This window comes from Sarcophilus harrisii, chromosome 5 (genome assembly GCF_902635505.1).
Source record: "Sarcophilus harrisii chromosome 5, mSarHar1.11, whole genome shotgun sequence".
Classification (NCBI taxonomy): domain Eukaryota; kingdom Metazoa; phylum Chordata; class Mammalia; order Dasyuromorphia; family Dasyuridae; genus Sarcophilus; species Sarcophilus harrisii.
The window spans coordinates 274,133,982-274,156,909 of NC_045430.1; the positions used below are offsets into that span (position 1 = coordinate 274,133,982).

General features: G+C 44.6%; 1 protein-coding gene across 7 annotated transcripts in view; it reads left to right on the forward strand.

The window, feature by feature from the left end:
• Positions 1-22,928, forward strand: part of OSBPL3 (oxysterol binding protein like 3) — a 126,297-nt gene that overhangs the window by 67,883 nt on the left and 35,486 nt on the right. For 4 of the 7 annotated variants that reach the window (XM_031940578.1, XM_031940577.1, XM_031940576.1 and 1 more), the window contains 7 exons: positions 1,813-1,980; positions 3,885-4,005; positions 7,058-7,161; positions 7,344-7,436; positions 9,014-9,170; positions 17,777-17,907; positions 22,011-22,118. In XM_031940578.1, coding sequence (XP_031796438.1) covers positions 1,813-1,980; positions 3,885-4,005; positions 7,058-7,161; positions 7,344-7,436; positions 9,014-9,170; positions 17,777-17,907; positions 22,011-22,118 — 882 coding nt within the window. The remainder of the gene's footprint in view (positions 1-1,812; positions 1,981-3,884; positions 4,006-7,057; positions 7,162-7,343; positions 7,437-9,013; positions 9,171-17,776; positions 17,908-22,010; positions 22,119-22,928) is intronic. The other 3 variants (XM_031940580.1, XM_031940581.1, XM_031940582.1) reach the window with 3 other exon arrangements.

The following is a 22,928-nucleotide window of genomic DNA, read 5'->3' on the forward strand; positions in this document are numbered from 1 at the left end:
GTTTACAAAGGACTTTATATAAGAAATTTCATTTGATCTTCACAACAACCCTGGGAGATCAGTGCTATTTTATTTATATATACATGTTTATTTTCCCCCTGAGGCAATTGGGGTTAAGTGACTTGCCCAGGGTCACACAGCCAGGAAGTGTTAAGTGTCTGAGGCCAGATTTGAATTTGGGTCCTCCTGACTCCAGAACTGATGCTCTATATACTACACCATCTAGTTGCCCCTCCTCCTCATTTATCCCTCGGAGACTCTTCCTTCCCTTGAAGGATCCCTCAAATGGGCTTCCTTTACAAGCTGTCTCCTGATTCTTCCTTTCATCCAAAGCTATTGTATATATATTTTGTATCGATTTTTCTGGGTATATATTGTATCTTCCCAGTAGAACTTAAGCTCTTTGAGGGGGAAATTGTTACATTTTTGCTTAGTGTATCTTTGTCTATTGTCTTTGTGGCTACAGCATCAAGCATAGTACCTGGCACACAGTGGGTACTTGTGGACTGCTTGTTAGACTGAGCTGAGCCATTGTAATATTTTTATTGTTGCTGTTTTTTTGTCTTTTGTCTATTGTCTTTGTGGCTATGGCACCAAGCACAGTACCTGGCACATAATGGGTACTCATGGACTGCTTGTTAGACTGAGCTGAGCCATTGTAATATTTTTATTGTTGCTGGGTTTTTTGCACAAGAAGTGTCTTCCCTTTGAACCCTCAAAGCAGGTTAGCAACTTCATACTAAAACAAAAAATTGCATTAAATTTTGAATCAGAAATTGTGAAATCCTGATCTTTTGCCCTGATTAGAGGGAAGGGCACCTGATCTGGTAAAAATTCAACAGAACAAACAAGCCTTGAGTTCCAAATAGGCTTTTAGTGTCTGCTGATACTTTCTATCATGTTACAGGACATGAAAAAAATGAGGGAAACAAACAGGCTTTGGTGAGCCAAAGAAAGGGGACTGGGGACTTGGGTCTTTTTGATTGTTCAGCCACTTCAGTTTTATCTTAGTCCTCAGCGCCCCCTTTGGGGTTTTCTTGTCACCTTCTCCAGCTCATTTTACAAATGAGGAAACTGAAGCAAAGAGGGTTAAATGATTTGGCCCAGGGTCACACAGCTTTTAAATGTCTGAATTCAGGTCTTCCTGATTCCAGTTCCTTGTGTCAACTAGCTGCCCTGGTTTGTGTCTCAGAGAATCCTATCAATGCTTTGGAAGGCAGGTCAAAATCATTAGTGATGATTCTTTTTGTAATTTATTGCCATTTATTATATTTATATATATATTTTACATATATTTTAAAATATATATTTTAAAATTATATGTATATATTTTATATTTACATATATTATATACAATATGTAAGTATATGTTATGTATAATTATGTAATATATAACATTACATGAGATATAATATGTTATATTTATATATATTATATAAATTGCCATTTATTATATTTATTTATTTTTTAAAAGAGTGCAGAAGTTGGGCTCTCTCTCGAGTTGGCCAGAAGTATCCCAGGCTTCTCATTTCCTCCACAGATTTCCCCTTGAAGTAGCATTTGTTCCAGCCTCATAAGATTAGAATTACGACTTTCTAGTGCACTTTCCTTCAGCCAACATTTATACTGTGCTGGTTTTATGCAGGCGCCATTGGTACTGTCCAAGCTATGGAGACTCGAGCATGTACTACATACATCACAGGGCTTTGCAGTGGAGGCCAGAGGAAGAACTTGGGGGCCCCAGTGGCTGCTTTTGATCTTTTTCAATGTTGTGCTTGACGTATTCCACAATCTCGAGCCTCTCTGTTTTAGGTGAAGTCCGAGGAAGTCTTTGATGAGTGGGTGGCCAAGCTCCGTCACCACCGAGTGTACCGTCAAAATGAGATTGCCATGTTCCCACGGGATGTTAACCATTTCTTCTCTGCATCCACTGTCACAGACTCCCCCTCTGGAGTATTTGACTCTGTTTCAACTAGGAAGGTAATTCCAGATGGCTTGGGATCCAGACAGCAGAAGGAGGAAGGGAGGGAAACTGGGAAAGAGGGTGAAAAGAAAAGAAAGGAGGGAGGAGGAGGTAAAGAGAAAGGGAAGGAGAGAGGGAGGGAGGGAGGAAGAAGAGAAGGAAGGAAGGAAAGAGTCGCCTTGTACCCTCATCACCTAGATCTGTAGTGGAAGGGTTAGTGATGAGTTTGTCTAGTGTCCAGACAAGGACAAGGTGAGAATCCCAAGCTGCTCTGTCTTGATCTGAGCACATTTGGAGTCTTTCTTTCCGAGGGCCACATATTGGGGAGAATATTGACAAGCTGGAAAGTGTCCAGAATAGGGTAATCAACATAGTTAAAAACCTAGAACTTTTGGCGCATGGAGATCATCTGAGGAAACTGTGGAGGGAGAAGAATAGTCTCAGGGACAGGAGAACTAGCTTCAAGCATTTAAAGGCCATCATGTAAAAGCAGGGTTGGGCTCGTTCTGCTCGGGTCCAGAGAGAGTAGCCGGGGACGTGGGGGAAGCAGGCTGCTTGGGGCTCCTCGTGGCCAAAGATTAATGGGTGTCTTTAGGAAGCAGGAGTCTCCATTCACTCGAGGTCTTTAAGCAAAGGTTAGATGATTTTTATCGAATAATTTAGAGAAAGGATTCTTGTTCAGCTTGGACCGGGGGCCCCCTTCGCATTCCAATTCCAAGATTTTGTGATAAAGAGGAACCTGTTTCATGTGCATGAATGCATGGATGAGACTTTCTTGTTACCTTTTCTGTTTTAATCATACTTAATTATTTAACTGTGTTTGTGCAGTCAGTTCAAATTGGGAATTTTGCAGCAAAATTGGGAAGAAAAATCACACACACAGACATAGAAGACACAATCTGCATAATACCTTCCTGGAACAGATCATGCAAATGTGATTATCTCCATTTTACAGATGAGAAAACTGAGGTTCAGAGAGCTTCAAAAACTGGTTTAAGTTGCTTAACTGGAAGAACTGGGACTTGAGCCCTGTGACTCATTCCATTGATCTTTTCATGAGCTTTGTTTTCTTGTTACTATTTCTGCTCTAATCATACTTAATTATTTAACTGTGTGCAGTCACTTCAAACTGGGGTAATCAGATAATTTCATAAAGGTAGTACACTGAGAGGATGTAGAAAAGAATATACCTCCCTCCCGAAAATGTGTTTTCTATTCCCCATCTGTCTGTCTATGTCTGTCTCTCTGGCTCTCTTTCTCTCTGTGTGTGTCTGTCTCTCCCTCCCTCTCTCCTCCCTCTTTTTTCTCTTTCCTTCCCTCCCTTTCTCCTTTCCTGTTTCTTTTTTTTTTTTTACTTCCTCTTCTCTTCTTTCCCTCCCTCTCTACTTTCCTCTCTGTGTATCTCTGTCCTTCTCTTTCTCTTTCCTTTCTCTCTCTGTGTATCTCCCTTTCTCTTTGTTTCCCTCTGCCTTCCTCTCTCCCTTCTCTTTCCCATCTTCCTTCTCTTCCTCTTCCCCTTCTCTTCAATCTCCCTTTCTCTTTCCCTCCCTTCTTTTCCTCTCTCTGTCTTCTCTGTCCTCCCTGTCCCTCATCTAGCTTGACCTCAGTCCTCCCCCAACCATGAATGGATGGACTCACCTAGGCAAGGGTATTTGTAAAAACAAAACAAAACAAAACAAAACAAAAAACAAACAAAACATTCCAAATGATGTTTTGCTGTTGGCTGGGTCTGTGACCTTGTTACTTTGGCAGGGAGGAGATGGGGGGGAGTCAAGGACGGTAGCTCCTGGTCTGATGGTGGCTGCCGGGCCTCCCTACCAGGCCCTGGCATCCCATCACGGTCCAGGCTGCTTTGCCATCCTCAGCCAAATCACCAGGATATATCTGTGTTCCTCATCCTCCTTTGTTGTCTGTGGAACAGCGCGGCAGCATATCAAAGCAGAGCTCGCTGCAGACGGGAAGCAGTTTGTCGTTTGGCTGTGGAGAAGTCAGGTTCCCCATCTGGCCCCAGTCTTGTGAAGACATGGAAAAATGCTCCAAAGGTAGAGACTCTAGAGCTCGGGCCGGTTTCATCCTCAAAGAGAGGTATTTGTACCCTCTCCACTTTGCCCTTTACCCTTTGTTCCTGAGGTCGATCGATGGGAGGTCACTGCAGGGTAGGTGCTGAGCAGGGGGGATCCTGGGAATCACTTCCTCCAACCTGCTGCTTTCTCAGAAGAGAAAATTAAGTCCAGAAGGGAGTGAGTGGCTCATGGTCCTCTAGTGGAGCAATAATAATGGCAGCAACTGATGTTAACAGAGCACCATGAAATAGGCCAAAGTTCTCTGACATGTGTCATCCCATCCAGCTCTCATAGTCCTGTGGGTCCTGTGGATCCTACGGACTTCACTCCACAGACAGAGAAACGGAGACTCTTTGAGACTCTGATGGTCGCCCTGCTGGTAACCTCTGAGTCTGAGCCTGCCATGCTGGTCACTGTACCACACTGTCCTCTCCATCATGGCTAAAGCCATATGTCTTTGACAACGAGGGTCATACCTTGGTTCTGGAGTCTGGATCTCACTTCTTTTTTTTTAAAGTTCTTTATTTTTAATTCACATTGCTTCATGAATCATGTTGGGAGAGAAAAATCAGAGCAAAAGGGAAAAACTAGGAGAGAGGGAAAAAAAAAAAAACAGAAAAAAGAAGTGAACACAGTATGTGTGATTTTCATTCGGTCTCCTCAGTTCTTTTTCTGGCTGCAGATGGCATTTTCTGTCCATTGGGATTGCCTTGAATCACTGAACCGCTGAGAACCAAAGCTTTCATAATTGATCATCACATATTCTTGCTATTATTGTGGGCCATGTATTCCTGGTTCTTCTAAATCTTTCCAGGCCTTTCTATAATTGGCTTGTTCATCATTTTTTATAGAACAAGAATATTCCTTACTGTTCTATAAAAAATGATCAGCAGGATGATTTCAGAGAGGCCTGGAGAGACTGACATGAACTGACACTAAGCAAAAATGAGCAGACCCAGGAGATCATTGCACACGGCAACAAGAAGATCATACGGTGATCAATTCTGATGGACGTGGCCCTTTTCAATAATGAGATGATTCTGGCCAGTTCCAATGGTCTTGTGATGGAGAAAATTATCTACACCCAGAGAGGACTGTGGGAACTGGGTGTGGATCCCAACATAGTATTTTCATTCTTCTGGTTTGCTTTCTCATTTTTTTTTCTTTTTGAGCTGATTTTTCTTGTGTAACATGGTAATTGTAGAAATAGGTATAGAAGTCTTTGCTTAACATATATTGGATTACTTGCCATCTAGGAGAGGGGGGGGGAGGAGAAGGAGGGAAAAAATTTAGAAGACAAGGTTTTGCAAGAGTCAATATTGAAAATTATCCATGCGTATGTTTTGAAAATAAAAAGCGTTAATAAAAAAAGGAATAAAAAAGAACAATAATATTCCATTATCTCCATATATCACAACTTATTTAGCCATTCCCCAGTTGATGGGCATCTATCTACTCATTTTCTAGTTTTTTTTGAACTACAAAGAGAGCCTCTACAAACATTTTTGTCCAAGTGGGCTGGATTATACTTCTAATGGAGCCATTTTGTCTCGGGGGGCTTCAGTTTCCTCCTTTGGAGATGAGGAGGTTGGCATAGATGGCTTCTGATGTGTGATCTGGGCCTCCTGCAGATTGTCTATTGAGCAAACATGAGCATCACTGTCTCCTCTGGGCTTCTTAGCCTCAGATTAGCCAAGCCAGCCTTCTAACCCATGTCCTCTGGCCCTCAATCCAATGCCCTTTGCCCTGCCTTGTTTTTCTTGCCGGGAGCAAGGGGTTGGACTCAATGACCCCTCCAGGTTCTTAGCTAACAAGGTGTCAGGTTGAAACTTAATAAGGTAATCTTCCCTCTTCCACAAACACCTCTATGATCACCTCACTCCTCCTTGGCCACGTGAGCTTTGTCCTCCCAGGCTGCCTCACCTTTGACCCTGGAAAGCTGCCTTTGCCACGGAGGCCTTTCCAGAGTCCATGGTAAGATTTCCAGATGCACAACACAGGCTATCAGAGCAATCAACTGATAACGAGATGGAAGGATTCACAGAGAATGCAAACGTGGGAGCCAGCTGTTGCTAGGGGAGCTAGCTCAGGGAAATCTGTTTTAGGCAAATCTGCAGACAGCACTTGTACATGAAAGTCTGGATCTCCATAAGGAGAAGCCTCCTGCTTCATTCTAGACCGAGCGTGATATTTTAATCTTAGCCAATTGGGGCAAGGGTTATTGCTTTCTTTGTGACCTTGCAGCCTTCCCGGGTGATGCAAGCAGGTGTTAGATTGTGACGGCCATTCCTGGGTAGTTCATTCACAAGCTGGGACCTGGCCTGAAAATGGGTCCCAAAAAACATGAAAAGCCCCAGAGGGATGCTCTGACACAGCATTGAGATGGGGAGATTGGATCTTATTGACCTTATGGGAAGATAGACATGTACTTGTTAATGGAGAACTTTTTTTTTTTTTTTTGCATTATTTAATTTATGATAAGAAAATTAGAAATATGTATAAGATTTCATATTCTTTTTTTTTCTAAACTTCCCAAACATTTCCTAGGAGACCTTGGGACAAGGAAAAGGTTATGTTGTGTGTCAGCCACACAAACAACTGACAGAGTATACCATTTTTTGCTCCCCACCTCTTGTCCACCACCTTTCTACCAAGAGGAGAGAAAGCTGTTTCATTGTCCGTTTCCTGGGGCTGAGATCAGTCATTACAATTCATCAGAGTCAACTCCCACATAGTGTTGCCTTTGTTGCCTTAATTTTACTCGTTGCATACGCCATTTTGTAGGTTCTTTCTTCTTTATGTTAAGATTTTGCCAAATTCCACTTATCCATTGTTTCAGCACGGCAAAATTCCCGTTGTCATATATCACAATTTGCTCAGTCAGAGGAGCAGGTTCAGATCCTGGCTCTGCCCTTTATCCCATTTCCCTAGACCTGTTTCCACTTTTGTAAAATGAGGGTTTGGACAAGATCGTCTCTACCATTCCTTCCTGTGATCACACTTCCCTTCACTTGTGTTCCTGTTCCTCCAGACCTGGCCCACTGTCACACCTACTTGGTGGAGATGAGTCAGCTCCTCCAGAGCATGGAGGTCCTTCACAGGACTTACTCGGCCCCAGCGATAAACGCCCTGCAGGTCAGTGGGATTCCCCGGGCTCGCCCGCCTTTCCTCCTTTGGGCCTGGCAGATGGGCGGCTGCCAGTCGGTCGCCGTGGCCCGCTGGCTGCTGGGGATGGGGCTTGGTGCTGCTCTGCTGGGCTCCGGACGCGTTCTGCAGAGCCTCATGCTCTGTCCTCTCTTTCCTCTTTTGTGCTGAAGGGTGGCGCTTTTGAAAGTCCCAAAAAGGAAAAAAGGCCCCACAGACGGTGGCGGGCGAGAGCTATTAGCAAGGAGGCCAAAGGAATGCTGCAGGTAACCTGAGCCCCTGGGGACACTTGGCCAGCTTTGGCTGCTTCTCTGCCCTTTGCGGCAGGGGACGCTTCTGGAAGAGACGCGCACTTAGGGGCAGAGCTAGGAGTACCCGGTGCCTCCGTGGGCATCGGGCCGACCCCGGGTGACCGTGTTACCGACTTGCTCCCCAAAGGTCCCGGGCAGATAATGAAGGCTGGAGGATTGACCTCTGAGGGATGGAGAGCTGAGAGCAAGCTCCTGCTTGGGGCAGGGAAGGCGGCCTTTAATCACTCCACTGGCATGGCAGGTCACTCCCTGACATTAGAAAATGGTGGCATGAGGCGGTTCCAGAGACTCCCCCTTCTCTCTGACTCTTCTGAGCTCTCCTTCCCTGCCTGAGTTGAGCCGTGGCTGACAGTGGCCCTTCCCCGCTGCCTCAGATTCTGCTGGCTCTGCTCAGAATCCGAGAGGCCTCAAGCTGCTCGGGGCAAAGGCTTGTCCGGCTCCTCGTGTCCCTTTTGCTCACACACTGCCTCCTCCGCCCCTTCAGAAGCCACTGGGTAGGAGTCCAGGGTCACTCTTCTGGCCCAGCCCTCCATATTTAACAGGGATAGCCACTAGATCAAAGCAGCTGCCTGGGCCCTGGGCCTTGCTCTCAGGCAGTACCTGCCGCCGAGGGCCAACTGAGGAAATGCAGGGGGTCCCGAGGCGAGGAAAGCTGTTTGGACGGTGTAAGGCCACCTTTAAAGCCAAGACTCCCAGGTAGACCTTCCTTGTTTACAGGTGAGGGGGTTGAGGCGTAAAGGGTGATCTGACTCCCAGTTTTCCACAGCTGGTCAATGTTTGAGTCCGGGATCTGAATCCTGGTCCTCATGATCCCAAGTCCTGTGCCCTGATCCCTGCATGAAGCTGTCTCCTCAGAGAACCGGGGGACCGATCAATGTAGGTATTGCCCCAAGGATGCTGACCGCAGCTTCTCCATCCCCATTTACTTAAAGGCACTGAAGAATGTTCCAGGGACAAATAACCATCTCCTGGAAATACTCTCCAAAAAGGGAAGGGAGAATCTGCTGCTGGATCTGTAGATGGGTCCCTTGCAATGATGAGCGCTGAATAATCTACACACCTAGTTTCATGACTGCCCTGTGAGCTAGGGGCTCAGTTGGGCCCTATTTTTCACTTGGGGAAACTGAGATTCAGAAGCACTAAATACCCAACCCAGGGCCACACAGCCGGTTTGAAGCACTGACCCTAGCTAGCACTTGCCTCCCTCGCTCACACTATTGGGACAACTGAGGCAGCAGAACACCAAGCTTCCCTTTGAGCTTTTCCCAAAGCAAACGTGGCTTCTTGCCCATTTCTTCAGTGGAAGTTCTTGGGGACGAGTGGATTCTCAGAACTCAGGTTTGGGGGGCTTTTGGGGCCCCTCCGGGGCCGGAGGAGACAGTACCACTGCCTGGGGTTTGGCCCGGCCCCTGCTGTCCAAACCTCGACTCTGGCAGGTTGCTTGGGGAGAGGGGGAAGGGAAGGAGGTGGGGGACGGGAGAGTTCTCCCTGCTCCGCCCCTCCAGGAACCTCCTCTGTTGCTGTCGCCCCAGGTCCCCAAGCCTTATTCGGGCCCAATCAGGCTCCACGCGTCCAATCCGAATTTGTCAACACTGGATTTTGGAGAAGACAAAAACTATTCTGATGGCTCCGAGACCTCGTCAGAGTTTTCCAAAATGCAGGAAGACCTGTGTCACATTGCACACAAAGGTAAGGGCGCGCTTGTTTCCTTCCACGTGGAGCATTGCTTAAAGTGTTTCTCAGTGTGGCGTTGGGGGGGTGGGGGGAGGGGGGGGAACTGGCCCGCTGGCGTCTTCGGCTCTTCCCTGCCCAGCCGTCCCTGGGCATCTTCTGAGCATGAGAAAGTGAGTGACCGGCCACCCTGCCCCTCCGCCGTGTGTCTGCAGTGGGGCTGGGACTTCCTGCCCTTCTCTGTCTTCTCCCTCACCCAAACTCCTGCCTCCTCCATCAGCGCTTTGGAACAGTAGTTAAAGCTTGTCCCATTCTCAAGGTCACACCCAAGTCTTTGGTGCCGTTTTAAGGGTATACTTGGTAGTTCAGTGGCTCTGCCATCTTGCTGTGGGTCCTCCCTCCAGATTCGGATCTGGTGATCCACCCCTTCTGCCCCTCCCTTTCCCTAAGCGTGCACCAATAGATCAAAACCTTCCTTGATTTCCCTTTTCCTCTCACAGATCCTATAAAGAAATTGGGCTGCCCATTGGTCATCCTTCAATCCATCTTTCTTGCTTACACATTCAATCAATCAGTGAACATTTATTAAGTGTCTAATGTGTGCCACATATTGTACTAAGCTCTAGGGACATAGAAGGAGGCAAAAGACCATCCCTGCCCTCAAAGAGCTTACGGTCTAACGGGGGAGACAAGAAGTAAACAAATGTATACACAGAGCGAGTGTTAGATGTTGCTTAGAGCAAGCTCTTTATTCCGCTTTTCCGTAATGGGCCATGGCCTGTTCAAGCCCATCATGCTCCTCTTCCGTATCCTCTGGACAATCCTCATATCTGACGGATCCTAGACTGAATGCAACCTCGGAGGCATCTAGCTCCATGTGTGCATTTTACAGATGAGGAAAATGAGCCCCGAGGGGAAAGTGAAGGGACAGTCACCTGGGTCTGTAAGAAAGAGTCTAGTGGGACTCGGCTCTCCTGGCTCCAAGCTCAGGTTCTCTGGGCAAGGCTGCTTTGCACCTTTTAGAAGCCTCCCTGCCTTGCAGTTATAAAGAAATCCAGGAAGAAATGCCTTGCAGAAGGCTTCCAGGAGAAGTTGAGAGACCTGAGCAGGTTCCTGGCTCATGAATCTCGACCAACGTCCCCTCTCCGCAAAATGCTTGTGACTGTATGTGTGGCTGTGTCTAAGTGTAGTGTGTGAGTGTGTGTGAGTGTTTGTGATTTTCCCATGACTTGATCACTCCTGTCTGGGACCCCTTCGAGACCTCGGTCCCTCCACATTGACCTATCCCGGGCCTCTCTTAACAGCCTCCCGTAGGTCCTCCCAGGAAAAGCCGCCCAAAGCGCTGGGAGCCGCCCGCTATAGAAAAGCTTCCTAATCTTCTCTGGTCCCAACGTCTGGGAAAGCCCATGGACCCGTTCCCAGAATCATGCTTTTAAAGGCATCAAATAAAATAGATAAGATTACAAAGGTGACTAATAATTTTGAAATGCAGTTGCATAAAAAAAATGGTGGCAGGTGAAGAGTGGCAGCTCTAGGTTTTGCTGTGGGATGGCGCCAGTGAAGAGTCTGAAATGTCCATCAGTCCATGAGCCCCCTCGGAGCCCGGGCCCAGCTCTCCCGCTCTCCTCGCCTCCCCGTGAGCCTCCTGACCCGTGGGCTCCTCTGCAGGCACTCCCCTCCCCTCTTCCAACTCCTGCCCCCCTCTTGCTCTGGCTGACCTTCATCCTTCAACCTTTAGCTTGTGGCTGTATAGCCCAAGAAAACTTGTTAGCCTTGTTATAACTAGAGTTTACATTGATTTAACTCTTTGGTTGCTACAAAGTACCTCATTCCCTGAGTATTTGATTTCCACAGCAACCGTGGGCAGTAGATGCTCTTATTAATTCCATTTTACAGATGGAAACTCAGAATGGTTGAGGTTAAGTGACTCTGGGGTCTCACAGTAAGCATCTGAGGTAATCCTGCAGTGAATCTGATTTGAGCTGGTTATTGAAGGAGGCCGGGGAAGGGAGCCAGTGGAGGTAAGAGTGACCAGGGCACAGGCTTGGAGTTGAGAGATCCAGTGTTTTGTTTAAGCTATTTCAGGACATTCATTCAGAAAGTAAGCATTTACTAAGCACCTACTACAGCAGTCAGTAAGCATTTATTAAACGCCTTCTATGTTCCAGGCATTCTGCTAAGTGCCAGGGATACAAAGAAAGGCAGAAGTCAGCTCATGATCTCATGGAGCTCCCAGTCGAGTGGGGGAGACAACAGGCAGACTCCATGCATAAACAAGCTCTAGCCAGAGAGAAGGCAGGGGAAGGAAGAGGGCTTGGGAAAAGCTGCCTGGAGCAAGTGGGTTCCAGCTGGGACTCGGAACGAGTGAGGGAAGCTAGGAGTCAAGCATGAGGAGGGAGAGCATGGCAGATGTGGGGGACACTCAGAGGAAATGCCTGGAGGCTGGAGATGAAGGGTCTTGTTTGAAGAATAGCCAGGAGACCTATGTGACTATTTTGAAAAGTGTATTTGAGGCCTGTGTTCCAGGGAGGGCGTGGGTTGAAGTATAAGAAAAGAAAAATCAAAAGTACAAGAAAGTGAAGAATAAGAAAATGGGACTAGACCAAGTCGTGCTTTTACTACCCAGTGATTTTGTCTTTTATCCTGGAGGTGAGAAATAGCCACTGGTGTTGAGGGGTGGGTGGGGGCAGAGATGGTGGACAAGAGTGGGATGGTCTTCCCGAGCTGAAGAGATGCAGGACAGGAGGCGGGCAGATCCCACAAGCCATTGCCTCAGTCCTGGTGTGAGATGGCGAGGACCTGGGCAGGGGCTGTATGTGAGAGATGCTGCAAAGGTGAAATTGGTAAACTTTGGCCCCAGCTCAACAATGAGAACAGTCAGAGACAGCGAGGGTCCTAAGCTGGAGCCCGGGAGCCTGGGGGTGGGGGTGGGGGGCTCGCTCCCCACAGTTACAGGAAGGTAGGAGCTGGGAGGTTTTAGGGGAAAGACAATGAGGTCTGTTTTGGACTTGCTGAGTTGGTGAGAGTTGCAGGAACATAGATTATATGCAGAGGAATAAAGAATGAGAGACTGCCAAGGGAGGAACGGACAGCTTATGAAGAGCTTGAAATAGCAAATAAAAGAGTTTAGATTTGACCCTTTTCTATTTAAATCCCAGACTGGACAGTACCTCGTACACAGTAGGTGTCTAATAAAAGTGGAGTGAACATTTTTTTTTTAAAGTAAGTATCTGAAGTAGGATTTAAACACAAATTTTCTGAGTAAGTCCAATTCTATTTGCACATTTCAGAATGATGTCATCCTAGTAAAAAAAAATTGGCCTACCCATTTTTAAGTATGTAGCTGTTGTTAAATGGGTATTCCTGTACATGATGAGAAATAGCAAGGCTATTTTTTCAATCGGCAAACTATGTCAGATGCAGTAATAGCTCTTTATTGGCTGTTGGCAGAGGGAGGTCCTGCCCACCTCCGCCCTGACAGCTGGTGCTGCAAAAGTTACTCAGAGCTATGGCAGGAATAGATGGGAACTAGAGGCCATATTTGCCTGTCATACGAGGTAGCCCTGAACCCATTTGGCAGGCCGCTTCAAGGTAGTTGAGTAATGACTAAGGCTGCTCTAGGATCAGTTTTTTCATTTATTTATTATTTTAATAACATGATATTTATAATAATATTATTTTTTCATTTTTAGATGAAGAAAAATGTTGAGGTTCTTCCTTGAAAGATTTTTTTCTTTCTGAACTCTAGTTGTCATTTCAAATAAACCAAAAGACTATGTCATTTAGACCTGGAAGGAACTTTGGAGGTCATCTGTCCAGTTCTGTCAATTTCCTGAGTAGTAATATATATGGCCCAAAGATATCACCCATCATAGGTGGGATCAGAGCTGTCCGACTCCCTTCATTTGACTGAGGCACAGACAAGAGAAGGGATTTTCCCTAGGTCTACGCAGGTGGCAGGGCTGGGTTTTGAACCCGGGTCCTCTGCCTCCATAGCGTGTGCTTTTCCCACCGTACCACATCATCTTGGGAGCCAGGGAGATTTTAAAATGAGAGAAAATCAAGATTTGGAAGGATTTGTTGTCATCTTTTGTGGATGCTAGAAAACAGGCAAACAGACCAAAATAAAACCCAATCCAAACCATTCTTTAGCATATCTTGCACATTGTGTACACTTAATAAATGTTTGCTTAATTGGATAGAACTTAAAATATTCCCCAAACAAAAGAGTTCGATGGTGATGAAGTGAAAAGTCTTGCTTCTGGCATTTGGAGTTGACTCTAAAAAGCTATTGCCGTAGGAGGTTTGGTTCCCCATTTGGGTGATAATTGCCGCTAAGACAGAGACGGTGACTGTCTGGCTCTCTTGCCAGGGACATGAAGATATACTATCACTTGGACCTTCTAATCTTTTTTTCTATTTTTTAAAAAAAAAGCTTGCTAGGAACAAATAAACAGCTAAAAAATCGTTTTGCGAATAATCAGAGACGTCCATGGGAGAAAGAGTGTTCTTGATGTGTCTGGAAGCTGCTGTTTCCTATTACTTTGGACATAAAAACCAGGTCTACAAACAGATTCATCCCTTCTACCTCCACAACCTCTTTGACCTTGTCCCTTCTCTAAGACGACCAGCCAGACACTAGAACGCTGAACCTGAGACTAAATATCATCTCAGACACTCGGCTCTGGACCCTTTAGCTCTCTGTAAATGGGGGTAAAAAAAGATAATATCTATCTCCCAGAGTTGTGGTGAAGGCAATCTGAAATAATGATCGTAAAGAACTTTGCAAACTTTGAAAGTACTATATAAATGCTAGTTGTTGTTGTTGTTATTATTATTATTATTATTGTCCCTGTCCAGGTTCAGGATTTTATTATCTAAACTATTATTATCACATAAATTGAAGCTTTTGTTATTGTTGTTGTGACTTTTTAAAAATTCAGAACTTTAGATGAACACTTCCATGGGCAAAGTGAATTGTATGCACATTTCTATTATAGATACTTTGATTTTCCCTTTGAGGTATAGTGTGGATGTGCCCCATCCATTTGGGCAGCGGCGTCTGCAAAAGCGGGGCCTGACGTGTCATTTGTGTTTCCCCCTCTCTGAGCTGCTTCATGAACCCCAATCTACTTCACGCCGTCATTCTGGGATTTTCCCCCAGAGTTGGAGATTGCCCGTGGCCACATTGCTCCTCTTCAACCACACTCTTAGCATCTAAGATAACCTTAATGTGGAAGGAAAACTGTATGCTAATTGCTATTATAGGTCTTAAACCCCCACTGGTGTACTTCCATTTATACAAAATCAATCAAAATGATACCAGTGACTCTTAATCATAAAACATTTATTAAAATTAAGGCAAGAGCACTAGTAATGATGTTATTTACTCATTAGAAGGCAAGAGCAGGTACAATTAAATTCTATATATTTCTATAATATGGAAATTTTCTATAATATAGAACTATACATATAGAGAGAAAGTACAGTCCAACAATAAACCTGAATCATATGTGTATACATTGTATAGAGTATCCATGAAAGAGAGAAAACACATATTTACAGACACTTAGCTGGAAGGCACGTGAATGAGGTAACCTGCATACCAGAAGCTTTTCACAGCTCTGGATGACAGGCCTTGATGCCCTTGACCCTTCAAGAAAGATCTGTACCTCACAAAGCTGCTTCTCTGATAAATGCTCCTCTTGGTCCTCTCCAGTCTCACGATGGGCAAAATTTATTCTCTTCTGCTTTCTAGCCAATAGATCAGTGACAGCCTTTTAAATTCACAGCCACATTTAATAGGGCACTAAGAAAATGTTACTCTCTTAGCAATGCAAATACATACGTATAATATACCCTCCCAGTATATAACAGTCCCCCTAAGGGCAGTTCTCTGTCTGCTCCTCAGAACAGTCTGGATCTCTGCTCAATATTTTATGTGAGAGACTCTTTCTTTATAAGCTGATTTTATAAGGTTTTTCCCCCTCTTACACAATTGTTTTTGGCCACTTTTAGTAAGCAAGCTCTTCTCGTATGAAAGGGGCAGTACCTTACATAAGTGTATAATGACTTCAATTTTCAAAGTGTTCCTGCTTGTTTGTCTTTCCTTTTGGTTTTGCTTTTGTTTTATTCTGTGCCTTGCCTTTTTTTTCCTTTTTCAATTCTTTATTTTTAAAATGTTGAGTTTCTCAAATAATAATCTCTAAATATGTTTCTTTCTCTCTCTCTTTTCTTTCTCTCTCTCTCTCTCTCTCTCTCTCTCTTATATATATATATATATATATATATATATATGAAAATGTGTGTGTAGCTGTTTTTCTATCCGTATAGAGACCCCCCCCCCAACATTGCATTTTTTTAGTGGCAAGTCATTCTTTTCAGCCAGAAAAGTACAAAACTCTTCGAGGTGACTCTCTGTGTTCAGACAACTGCCCAGCCAGCTTTTCATTCAACAGGGTTTCTGCTTTCTCTTCTGAAAAGCAAAGCCAGCTCAAGCCTCTTCTCCAATAAACCCCACTTATAATAAAAAAATCGCAAAGCCTGTTCCCCCCTGCCCTTTCTCTCGTAAGCAATGAGGAACTGCCCGAGTTTTTTCCCCCTTTCTCATGATACAGATGGCTCTACAGAACAGTGAATGTAGAAAGTTCTGTATATGCAGCAGCAGAGTTGGGCTCTCCTCCCATTAGCACAGTAGCTGAAGAGCCCTTTCAGCCAAATGAGCCTTTCTGCTGGCCAATCTGCAGAACGTTCCCTTTCTTCCAATCAGCAGGCTCCCCTCCAAGCAACTGCAGAATCGGTGTTCTCAGCTGGAACCAGCTGTTTGATTGACCTTCCATGGCTTCTTATGTTCCTTTCTGTGTTTGCTTCTTCTCCCTGCCTTTATCTCCTAAAGACTCATGTCACAGCCTCCTGAAAAATATGGACCCCACTGTCCCTTAATAATAATCTCAGTGTCCCCAAGCAGTCATTCAATTTTCAGTTTCAATTGTAAATGTTAAATCTCTTACAAAAAAAAAATCCCAAGCAACAACCAGCCATAGAAAACCAGCCAACGGACGATAATGCCCTGCAGTCCCAATTACCTTCATCATTCTTCTGACTTCAAACACACCCTCCCAGTATATTACAGTCCCCCAAAGGGCAGTTCTCTGTCTGCTCCTCAGAACAGTGTGGATCTCTGCTCAATATTTTATGTGAGAGACTCTGTCTTCCTAAGCTGATTTTATGAGGTTTTCCCCCCTCTTACACAATTGTTTTTGGCCACTTTTAGCAAGCGAGCTCTTCTCGTATGAAAGGGGCGGTACCTTACATAAGTGTATAATGAATTCAATTTTCAAAGTGTCCGTGCTTGTTTGTCTTTCCTTTTGGTTTTCCCTTTGTTTTATTCTGTGCCTTGCTTTTTTTTTTTTTTCTTTTTCAATTATTTATTTTTAATGTTCCTTTTAAAATTTTGAGTTTCAAATTCTGTTTCTCTCTCCTCCCCCTCTTCTACCCAAGGCAAGCAATATGATACTCCATTATATGTGTGAAGTCATGCAAAGCTCATTTATGTATTAACTACGTTACCAAAAAAAAGGCAAGAAACCTACACAAAAAGTCTGTTTCTCTCTACACCCATTCATAGTTTTCTCTCTGAGATGGGTAGCATTTTTCATCATAGTCCTTTGGAGTTATGGTGGAATGGGTCATTGTCTTGATCAGAGCAGCCAAGTCTTTTCCAGTGGATCATCCTTATAACATTGCTGTTCTTCTGTACGACGTTCTCATGGTTCTGCTACTTTCACCTCGCATCAGTTCACGTAAGACTCCCCAGGTTTTTCTGAAACCATCCCTCTCATTTCCCAGGTGCAGTCATGTTCCACAACAACTATATGCTTGTTTGGTCATTCTCCAATTAATAGGCATGCCCTCACTTTCCAGTTCTCTGGTGCTCGTTGCTTTTAAATGTTTCAATGACCTTCCCTTCTTTTTTATTTGTTGGGAAGGGAACTCTTCCTTCCCAACTCCCAACTCCCACTTCCAGTTGAGGGGGGAGGGGGACATTTACAATAAATAATTTAAATTGAAACTTGAAAAGTTTAGTCACATTATATTATTATCATTAGACTCACAATATTCAGTATGTGTGTGTGTGTGTGTGTGTGTGTTTATAAAGTAAACTGCATTTAGTGGAAGTGGTCTAAAGACCCAGATATTGCCTTGGACCTCTTTGATTCCTAAAATGGGTTGTTCTGGCACAGTGTCAACCCAGCCTGGCTCAGTGTTCGAGAGCAGCTTTCATAGCATGATGCTGTGGTTATTATGGGATAAGGAGCTACCCCATGTATGAATATGAATTTGAGTGTGCATTTGTGCTTTATGTAACACTCACAGAAGTTACACTTTTTCTTTTCTAAATCTTTACCTTTAAAAAAAAGGCTAATATTTCTGATCCTGATATCCATTAGATTATAAGCTCTGGGATTGTCTTTTGCCTCTTTTAATATCCCCAGCTCTTAGCATAGTGTCTGGCACATAGTAGGTGCTTAATAAATGTTTATCAATTGACTGTTGTGATAGTAACTATTTTATTGACTCAATTTTTTTTAAACTCTTCCTTTTTTTTTTAAATTTAAATCTAGTTTACTTCACCTTAAAGTCAGCTTTCAATACCATATCAAATGAGAGGGAGAAACTGAAGCAGATCATGGAGCACGAGTCTTCCTCATCACCTTCTGCACAGATCGTGGGTCTGAAACACGCCTTATCATCCGTAAGTGACATGTGTGCTACAGAGGAAAGCTGCAGAGCTGTCCTGGCAGCTAAAGGGTGCCGTGTAAATAGAGTGCTGAGTTCAAATGTGATCTCATGCGCTTAGTAGGTAGACAACTCCTGGAAAGTCATTTGGCATCTGTCTGCCTCAGTTTCCTGAACTATATATATGGGATTAACAGCAGCACCTATCTCTCAGGGTTGTTGGAAGACCAAATGAGATTTTTGTATGATATTTCTCAAGTGCTTAGCACATAGTAGGAGCTTTACAAACGTTTCCCTCCTTCTTTCTTGCTCATATCATCTCATCTTGTCTGGATTCTGGGTTTCACGGACAGTTCCTGACAGAATAAACCAATTAGATGATCATTATTATTTTTTTTTAATTTTTTTTTTATTTAATAGCCTTTTATTTACAGGATATATACATGGGTAACTTTACAGCATTAACAATTGCCAAACCTCTTGTTCCAATTTTTCACCTCTTACCCCCCCCCCCCCCCTCCCCTAAATGGCAGGATGACCAGTAGATGTTAAATATATTAAAATATAACTTAGATACACAATAAGTATACATGACCAAAACATTATTTTGCTGTACAAAAAGAATCAGACTCTGAATTATTGTACAATTAGCTTGTGAAGGAAATCAAAAATGCATGTGTGCATAAATATAGGGATTGGGAATTTAATGTAATGGTTTTTAGTCATCTCCCAGAGTTCTTTTTTCTGGGTATAGCTAGTTCAGTTCATTACTGCTCCATTAGAAATGATTTGGTTGATCTCGTTGCTGAGGATGGCCTGATCCATCAGAACTGGTCATCATATAGTATTGTTGTTGAAGTATATAATGATCTCCTGGTCCTGCTCATTTCACTCAGCATCAGTTCGTGTAAGTCTCTCCAGGCCTTTCTGAAATCATCCTGTTGGTCATTTCTTACAGAACAGTAATATTCCATAATATTCATATACCACAATTTATTCAGCCATTCTCCAACTGATGGACATCCATTCAGTTTCCAGTTTCTAGCCACTACAAAAAGGGCTGCCACAAACATTCGTGCACATACAGGTCCCTTTCCCTTCTTTATAATCTCTTTGGGATATAATCCCAGTAGTAACACTGCTGGATCAAAGGGTATGCACAGTTTGATAACTTTTTGAGCATAGTTCCAAACTACTCTCCAAAATGGTTGGATTCGTTCACAACTCCACCAACAATGAATCAATGTCCCAGTTTTCCCACATCCCCTCCAACAATCAGATGATCATTATTTTTATTCAACAAATTCAACCAACAATTATTAAGCACTTAGTGTATATAGCCTTTAATATGTTAGAGTCCTCAGCAAAGCTAAAATGTAAGTTTCAGAATTTGGATTCAGGGCCTTGCTTTGTGTTAACTGGGGCCTTCTAAGTGACCTCAGAACAGGAGCTCTGTCTGTAGGCGGGGCAGGGAGAATTCACACTCAGGTGAGCTTTCACATATTTACAGGTGGAGCAGGGAAGATTCACACACAGGTGATCTTTCATATGTGTCTGTAGGCAGAGCAGGGAGAATTCACACTCAGGTGAGCTTTCACACGTGTCTGTAGGCAAAGCAGGGAGAATTCATACTCAGATGAACTTTCACACATGTCTGTAGGCAGGGCAGGGAGAATTCACACTCAGGTGAGTTTTCACACGTGTCTGTAGGTAGAGCAGGGAGAATTCACACACACATTGATAGGCAGTGCAGTAATAATTCACAAATATGTGGCATTTCATTTTGCTGCTTACGTGGAGTTCATTTGATCCTCTCTATATCTCTGGGAGGGAATTGCTGCTATTATTTTCATCTTACAGAGACCATATGACTTGTCCAAGGTGGGAGAAAGGGAGTTCTGTTCAGGAAACAGCTCTGCAGGCTTGTCTCACTGGAATGGGGTGCTTGGGAAGGGGCGTTACACGGAGCAGACCTGTATGGGCTGACCCAGTCTGTGGAGGGCATTGGGGGCTGGGCCTGGGGGTTTGTTCCGGGCCAGGATGGGGTCAGCAGAGGCACAGACTTAGACAACTGTTGTTTGGACTAGTTATGAGCCAGCTCCTGCAGCACTTGGGGCTAGAGAAGTGGGACCATTTTCACCCTCCTCCATGCTCAGATGAAAACTCTCCGACACTGCTTTCCATGAGACGTTCACTGATCACTCAGATGGAAACAGTTCACCCTCTGACCAATGTGAGCGTTGGCGAGTTAGAACAGAAGAAACCTTTCTTTTCCTTATGGGATTTCCTCTTAGAGTTAGCCAGGGATCAGTTTTGTGTGTGTCTTGCACTTTGTGGCTGAGGGTGTAGAGGTGAAGGTATAAAGAGGGAGGAGGGTCCAGTAGGAGTCGCACTGCCATCAGAGGAGAGGGGAGCTAGAATTTTTCAGTGAGATTTGTGCCTTTCTCTCCAGCCTTCCAAGAGCTGCAAGAGAGACGGCAAAGTTAAAACATGTGATGGACCAGGTCCTAGGAGAGCATTTCAGCCATGATTATGTGATTTTTTTTTTTTGTCTTCCTTCCTTTCTTCCTTCTTTTCTTCCATTCTTCCCTCCCTCCCTCTTTCCTTCCTTCTCTTGTTTCTTCTTTCCTTCCTTATTATCTTTCTTTCCCTCTTTCTCTCCTTCCTTCCTTTCTTCCTTCCTTCCTTCCTTCCTTCCCTCTTTCTTTCCTCTCTCCCTTCCTCCCTTCCTTTCTTTCTTTCTTCTTTCCTTATTGCCTTCCTTCTTTCATTCTTCTCTCCCTCTTTCTTTCCTTTCTTCTTTGTTTTTTCCTTCCTTCTTTTTTTTCTTCCTTATTGCCTTTCTTTCCCTTCTTCTCTCCCTTCCTTCTTTCTTCTATTTTTTCCTTCCTTCCTTTCTTTCTTTCAATTAAGCAGGTATTAGCTGCTGATAGAGCATCTGGGCAGTTTTCTTTGTCAGGCACAGGAAGGGGAGGAGAGGGAGTCAGTAATGAGCAGTCTGGCAACAGAAGTTAAGAAAAAGAGACAGGGAGGCCCTGAGCCAGACTGGCCGTGTCTGGGGCTCAGCTTGTAATGTTGCAACAGTTTGATGCCCATTTTCCATCCTCCTCCTAACAAGCTGCTGTGTCGCTTCTTATCCTGATGCAAAAATTCCAACCTGGAGCCAGTACAAATGGGATGAAATCCGGCATTGCAGGTTCCCTCTTTTCCAGCATCTCCAACCCACTGTTTCTATGGGTTTAGACACAGTTCTGTTTTAAAAAGTTGTTCCTAATCAGCTTTCTCCACAAAAGCCCTCCCTCCCCTGAGGTCTGGGATGGTGACCCTGAGTTCTTAAAAGCTGTGCCATGAGGAGGAGAAACTCTGGCTAACTCTGCCAAGCCAGAACTGATCTGAATGTGGGCCTGGAATAGATTGTGCTTCTCTCAGCCTGGGGATAGAAGCGTTTCTGAGAGAATGACAGGCTCACAGATTTAGAGCCAGGAGGCATCTTATCCGAGAAATCTTTCCTCAAGAAAATATGAAAATGTTTATTAAGCACCTACTATGTGCCAGGCCCTGAGGAGTGAAAAAGAGACAAAAGATATTCTCTTCCCTCTAGGATCTTACAATCAGAGATTTTTAACTACAGCCATGAACTTGCCTTCATTTTATTTTATTTTTTTCAGTATAATGGGTTTCCTTTGGAATCCTATGTGTTTTATTTAATTCATTTAAAGATATGGTTCTGAGAGGAGCCCCATGGGCTTCCCTATACCCTTGGCCAGGGGTCCATGACACACACGAGTCTGAGCTGATCCAGCCCTTCTCCTTTACATGATCAAACCAGGGTCCCAGAGAAAGAAAGCTGAATGGCCCAAAGGCGCACAATAGTAAGACTGATGGTCATAGGGCGCGTCCTCCATGGGTGCCACTGAGACCTGGCAGAGGTGGAAAGAGGGAGCATGGGTACTTGAGGGAGCTTGGCCGAGGGTCTCAGTGAGGGCGAGCGGGGATTCTCTGTAACTGAGAGCCGTGGACTGACCGCCTCTTCCAGCAATCTCCAGCCCACCAGCTCCTACCCTTTGTGATGCAGCTTGTCTATTAACGCTGCCCCAATATTTTTTTAACATGTTCCAGGCCCTAGCACAAAATACAGACCTTAAAGAGCGCTTACGTAGAATCCATGCCGAGTCCCTGCTCCTCGACTCTGCTGCCGGTGCCAAGTCAGGTGATGGTCTGGCAGAGGTGGGTATGGGCTCCCCTCCGTGACTGCAGCCCCCTCTCCGCATGATTCCCCTTCCCCATGCACGACGCAGCCTGATGCAGCCGTTGTTAACGGTGCTCCGAGCCCCGCCGGCATCCCCCGTGCTGTCTGTGACTCCGTACCAGGAGGGACCGAGGGGGTCTCTCAGGAGAACAATAGAGCTAAATTTAAAAATGGTTAGTCAGAAGCCCCTTCCCCTCTCATTCATCTCCATTTTCTCCTAAATATCACTTTCTATCAGGTGTGTGTGTGTGTGTGTGTGTGTGTGTGAGAGAGAGAGAGACAGACAGAGACAGAGACACAGAGACAAACAGAGATAGAGTCACAGAGGCAGACAGAGAGACAAATAAAGAAGGGGAGGAGAGAGACAGAGACAGAGAGACAAAGAGAGAGGAGAGAGAGACAGAAACAGACAGAGATACAGAAGCAAACAGAGACAGAAAAAAAAGGGAAGGAGAGAGAGACAGACAGACACAGAGACAGAGAAAGAAACAGAGAGAGAGAGAGAGAGAGAGGTGGGGGAGAGACAGACAGATTGAGAGAGAGAGAGATTTTCAAAGGAGCCCTTGGAGATTCTCACAGAAACACCTATTTGCCTCCTGTGAGCTCTGCTGTCCCAGTTCCTTCTACAACATCCCTCCTCTTTCTTTATTCTCTTCTTGAAATATTTCGTGATAAATAGTGATAGAAAAGGGGGCCACCATCTCCTACAAGGGGAAATTTAAGTTGTTAACCAAGTTGAAGTTTCTGGGCCAAATGTGCATCAGAAAACCTGGCTTTCAGGCAACTGC